Source organism: Oncorhynchus kisutch, linkage group LG14 (assembly GCF_002021735.2).
Source record: "Oncorhynchus kisutch isolate 150728-3 linkage group LG14, Okis_V2, whole genome shotgun sequence".
In the NCBI taxonomy this organism is placed as follows: Eukaryota; Metazoa; Chordata; class Actinopteri; order Salmoniformes; family Salmonidae; genus Oncorhynchus; species Oncorhynchus kisutch.
This window is the reverse complement of record NC_034187.2, coordinates 58,447,212-58,453,211: the sequence shown is the minus strand read 5'-3', so window position 1 is coordinate 58,453,211 and position 6,000 is coordinate 58,447,212. Positions and strand designations below refer to the sequence as shown.

General features: G+C 42.3%; 1 protein-coding gene across 1 annotated transcript in view; it reads right to left on the bottom strand.

The window, feature by feature from the left end:
- Positions 1 to 2,936: 2,936 nt before the first annotated feature.
- LOC116353406 (brevican core protein-like) overlaps positions 2,937 to 6,000 on the bottom strand; it is a 40,274-nt gene continuing 37,210 nt past the window's right edge. Inside the window, exon 14 of the mRNA XM_031788653.1 lies at positions 2,937 to 5,959. Coding sequence (XP_031644513.1) covers positions 5,880 to 5,959 — 80 coding nt within the window. The 3' untranslated portion in view covers positions 2,937 to 5,879. The remainder of the gene's footprint in view (positions 5,960 to 6,000) is intronic.

The window sequence follows — 6,000 nt, the reverse complement described above, 5'->3', positions numbered from 1 at the left end:
ATTGGAGTAGGTCCAAGGTTTCAGGTAAGGTGGAGCTGGAGCTGGATGTGGGCCTTGACCAGCCTCTCGATGCACTTCATGATGTCAGAAGTGAATTCTACAGGGCAATAGTCATTTATGCAGGTTACCTTAGTTTTCTTGGGTACAGGGACAATTTTGGACATATTGAAGAATGTGGGGACCATAGACTGGGACAGGGAGAGGATGAATATGTCTGTGAACACCAGTCCTCTCTGAGGACATGGCTGGGGAGGCCATCTGGGCCAGCTGCTTTGCGAGTATTCACAAGCTTGAAGATCAAGAGGTCGTGACTGGTCTTTTTGTATTCATCCATATCCTCAGCAATCCGACTGGAGTTTAATGTGTTGGTCCGTTCTCTCAGTTTTGCACGGATGTCACTATTTACCCATGGTTTCTGGTTGGGATATGTTGGGATAACATCCTTCATGCATTTCCTGATGAACCCAGTGATTGTATGTATACTCGTTGACGTTTTTGTCGGCGGCAACCCGGGAACTTAATTATTGGCTGGGAGCAGAAAAGTCTTAAGGGTTTGTACAGTCCTACATCACACCATGAGTTGTTGATCATGAACCATGCTCCTCTGCCTTTATTTGTCCCTCTGTTTTTGTTTTTGTCCATGAAATGTACAAAAAACCCTGCAGGCTGTATAGCCGTGTCAAGTACCTCTCCCGTTAGCAAACTTTCTCCATGATACACTTCCACACTCCATCCCCAGGGGGCAGAAGCAAAGGTTTAAGGGATGTGCTCTGCCAGGAAGCCTTGATAATGACTCAGGTGTGGGCAATCAGTATGATGGTCAGTCCAGGAGAGGGAGGCCAGAAGCGTCTCAGATGGCCTTTGTTTGTTTCTTCGTGTTAAAGGGGAAGCCTGGAAGAGATTTGGAGGAGAAATTGGAAGAACCTGGAACTTTACCAGAACAAACTGGTGAATCAATTATTTTCCCCATGATTGTCTGTAAAATAGGAATGTGGTGAGGGCCCCCCCTCGCACTTTGTATCCTATGAATGTGTTTGTTGGAGGAGCCGGGAAGGTTGACATAACAAACTGGTGAATAACCTTTTCCCCTGGCCACATGTCAGCCAGTATGTGTGAGGGCTTTCCCTGGCTGTTTGTAGACTCCCAATGGTCTATGGTGATGTGTTCTCTCTAGGAAATAGGGGGAAAGGGTATGCATTTGGTGAAGGAAATGCAATCACAAATTCACATCCATTGTTCAAAGTTCACCCAGTGCACATCATCACATTACTAAAATAGAGATGTTACAAAACCAATAACTAGCCTGCTGATATTGTTATGCTCGCTAAATCTAGGGGTCTAAGGCCTAGTTAACTGGTCCGTAACGTAACCTGATTTAAGATGTGCATCTATGTGAGAAATCAGCATATGAGGACTGTTGTATGTACATGTGCCCAGGAGACAGCTAACTTAGAGTTCAGAACCATCTCCGTTTTGAAACCTTGGTCGGCCAGTCAAAGCAGATTATTATATACTGAACAAAAATATAAACGCAACATGTAAAGTGTTGGTCCCATGTTTAATGAGCTGAAATAAAAGACAATCAACATTTTTCATACACACAAAAAGCTTCTTTCTCTCAAATTTTGTGCATAAATTTGTTTACTTCCCTGTTAGTGAGCGTTTCTACTTTGCCAAGATACTCCATCCACGTGACAGGTGTGGCATATCAAGAAGCTGATTAAACAACAGGGTACATTCAACAATTTCTATGTTTTACTGAGTTACAGTTCATATTAGGAAATTAATCAATTGAAATGAATTCATTAGGCCCTAATCTATGGATTTCACATGACTGGGAATACGGATATGCATCTTTTGGTCACAGATGCCTTTACAAAAAAGGTAAGGGTGTGGATCAGAAAACCAGTCCGTATCTAGTGTGACCACTTGTCTCTTGCAGCACGACACATCTCCTTCACATAGAGTTGATCAGGCTGTTGATTGTGGCCTGTGGAATGTTGTCCCACTCCTCTTCAGTGGCTGTGCGAAGTTGCTGGATATTGGCGGGAACTGGAACACGATGTTGTACACGTCGATCCAGAGCATCTCAATCATACTCAATGGGTGACATGTTTGGTGAGTATGCAGGCCATGGAAAAACTGGTACATTTTCAGCTGCCAGGAATTGTGTACAGATCCTTGCGACATGGGACCGTGCATTATCATGCTGAAACATGAGGTGACAACGGCAGATAAATGGCACAAATAAAGTCTCAGGATCTCGTCACAGTATCTCTGTGCATTTAAATTGCCATCAATAAAATGCAATTGTGTTCATTGTCCATAGCGTATGCCTGCCCATACCATAACCCCATCGCCACCATGGGGCACTCTGTTCACAACATTGACATCAGCAAACCGCTGACCCACATGATGCCATACACGTGGGTCTGCGGTTGTGAGACCATTAAATTCTCTGGCAAAACCTCTGGTGTACATTCTTGTATTCAGCATGCCAATTGCACAATCCCTCAACTTGAGACATTTGTGGCATTGTGTTGTGTGACAAAACTGCAAATTTTGGAGTGGCCTTTAATTGTCCACTGCACAAGGTGCACCTGTGTAATGATCATGCAGTTTAAATCAGCTTCTTGATATGCCACACCTGTCAGGTGGATGGATTATCTTGTGGACAAAATTGACAGAATGAGAGAGAAGCTTTTTGTGCGTATGGGACATTTCTGGGATCTTGTATTTCAGCTCGTTTCATGGGACCAACACTTTACATGTTGCGTTTATATTTTTGTTCAGTGTAAATACAACCTCTGGATATAGTCTTCATCATCACCTGGACTGTTAAATAAATTCCACAATGTTTATGCACCTGAACCTCTGACTACCTCTCAACAGTTGATGCTCCAAGTCAACTAAACAGGCACACAAACAGTCACAGAAACGTTCTGTTATTTTATTTTGTTTATAAAGGAAGAGTGTTACTGGAAAAGATACTTATAAAATCGGAAAATAAAGAACAAAAAATATGTCTGAAAATGGCTTTGTGGTTAATACTGATTAAGTCCTTGCTTTATTCTACAAAACTTTATTACAACATAAAGCTTTTCATAGGACTGTATCAGTAAAATGTAGGGCATCTATCACAGGGAAGAGTGGACAGTAATTCAACAATACAAAATCTAACCAATATCATTGATACATACAGTAAAGGCATTGTCACCCTTGTAAAAACAATTGCAGGCTACCCACTCTTGCCTTTTTCACCCCAAAATAGTTAAGAGTGAATAAATAAACCACCGTGTGAAATGTACATTTTAGTTTGATAATGGAATTGGCTTTATAAACGTGCTGTGTTTGGAGTCGTTTTGTTTTCTGACATCCTACTGCACAAACGTGCCATTTTGATTCTTTACGATTTAAAAGGAGGTCAAAATGCATCATAGGCAAGGGTGTGAGCACCATATTTCATATAAAGTCGGTTGATTATAAAAGTCTAAGAAGGCCTATCTATGGTTGTGAGAAAGTTGAGATGGAAATAATGCTGAGTTGAAGAGTTGATATGGGTTCCTAGGAGGACAGGGATTTTGATGCTCCATTTCCAAACCAACCATTGCTTCATTTCTAAAGACTTTGTCAAGTCACCTTGTGGATCTGAAATATTTGGATTGGTATCAGCAATGTGGTAATAGCTTCACCTAGCCCTCTGGTAGGCTTGGCAGAGTTCCCACAATATTGTGTACACCTATACAGTCCTTTTTAGTTCTATGAAGGGGACTCAAAGGACCTAGAGGTTGTGACGTGGGACAGGTTTGGATATGGACCACAGAGTCAGTTGTGTGTCTTCCCTGACACTCAACCAAACATCCCAATAATGACTCACCTGTCCTGGAGTGTACTCGGTGAGACAAAAAGGTTCAAAAACATTGCAGGTAGAAATATTATTAATAGAACTACATTCGTCCCCAAGTCTACAGGCAATCCAATGTGGTCTCAGGGCAATTCATATGATTCTGTACGTACATCTGTGACAATCTAAGACTCAATTTAGTATGACACATTGCATTAGATTCTAAATGGAATAGCAGTCGTACAATATCATTCGAATTAGAGGACGTACAGTGTCATAGGTGTTACCCGGTCATACAAAACATACGAATTGGGTGACGTAACTTATCATACGTCTCGGAGGACGTATAGTATTGCAGGTCTTAAACTGAGGCCAGGTTCCTTGTTGCGCTGTAACAACAAAGGAGAATTACAGGGAGAATTTACATGGGCGTTAGGAGAACTAAAACGACAAAGGTTAGGAGAACTAAAACGACAAAGGTTAGGAGAACTAAAACGACAAAGGTTAGGTGAATTTACATAGCAGATTAGGTGAATTGGGTAAAGTTTAGAATAAGGGTTAGCTAAAATGCTACAGATGACCCTGATGCGGCTCACACATGCAAAACCTTGGAGTGCTAGATTGTCGCGGATTACGCCCACCCATCCTCCCCGACCAACCTCCCTACTTGAGTTTCTGTCTCAAGTAACTAGACCATTAGTAGGTATCATACATCTTGGAGGTGCTCAGAAATACATCAAGTATATTTAATATGGCTCTGAGGCCAGGCTGGACAATCATATCTGTTCTACACAATACATTTCTATCTGAACGTTCTGTAACATCCCCCCTCCTGAACAGACCCCAGGTAATCCCTAGCTGATGGAATATGAATGGAATTGCAAACAGACCAGCTGTTGTTTAAAATATGATGGGTGGATTTTTAAAGCTGATTTGCCAATAATAGTCCATAAACAATGATTGACACCGTTAGCGTGATGACGGCTGTTTAAAACCAACAAGAGTCCTGGGCCTACAGTTGACGTCGCACATTGAATGCAATGGCATCCTAGATCGCTATAATTTGGAGCCCGGGACATATTTGGTGAAAAATCCTTTGGCATCCAGGTTTCCAAAAATTCTGCTACCTAAGGCATATTTATAACCCATTACTCCTTGTCCGTCCTTCAGGATTGTACAATGTGTGGATATCGTTAAAGAAACCGTCTGAACCAAATTTTCTCAAGACGAGCTACCGTGCATCCTACCACTGTCTAACACAGTTGGAGCTTCAGCACCTGGCTGTCCCGTTCTGTGAGCTTGTGTGGCCTACCACTTTGTGGCTGATCTGTTTTTGGTCCTAGACGTTTCCACTTCACAATAATAGCACTAACAGTTGACCGGGGCAGCTCTAGCAGGGCAGAAATTTGCCGAACTGACTTGTTGGAAAGGTGGTATCCTATGACGGTGCCATGTTGGAAGTCACTGAGCTCGTCAACAAGGCCATTATACTGCCAATGTTTGTCTATGGAGATTGCATGGCGGTGTGCTCGATTTTATACACCTGTCAGCAATGGGTGTGGCTGAAAAAGCCAAATGCACTAATTTGAAGCAGTGTCCATACACTTTTATATATATATAGTGTACAATCCGGATGGATGGACAAGGAGTTACTGATAATAGACATGCGTCAGTGACAGGATTTTCGGAAAGCCCAAGGACTTTTCACTGAAAATGTTCCGTGTTCCGCATTCTAGCACACCATTGCAATTCATGGCATCCTATGTAGGGCTGCAAGAGACCCTAAAGCCCAGGCTATCCCAACTACAGATTCAGATCGATGTGCTTCGATGAGGAGTAGGAATGTAATGCCAACCTGACCCTGTGTCCCAATACTCTTTCCTTGTCTCCTTTCAAGATCACAATATTGCCTTCACATGTTCAGCCATTTCAGATCTCTGGTCAATGAAGAAAGAAAACTCTTGAAGTGTAATGGGACATGGTATGGAATTGAAAAGTTCCACTTGATGTCCCAGTATTGAGGCGTTTTCTTTGTTTATGATTCCTCTTCAGTCAGCTCCTGGTTTCCTGTTGTTGGTGATGTTACTCCTGCTACCTGTGCTGTGTTTCCTGCCCCTGAAAGAAAACCCCAACAAGTTGAAAATAAAGACTTCTGA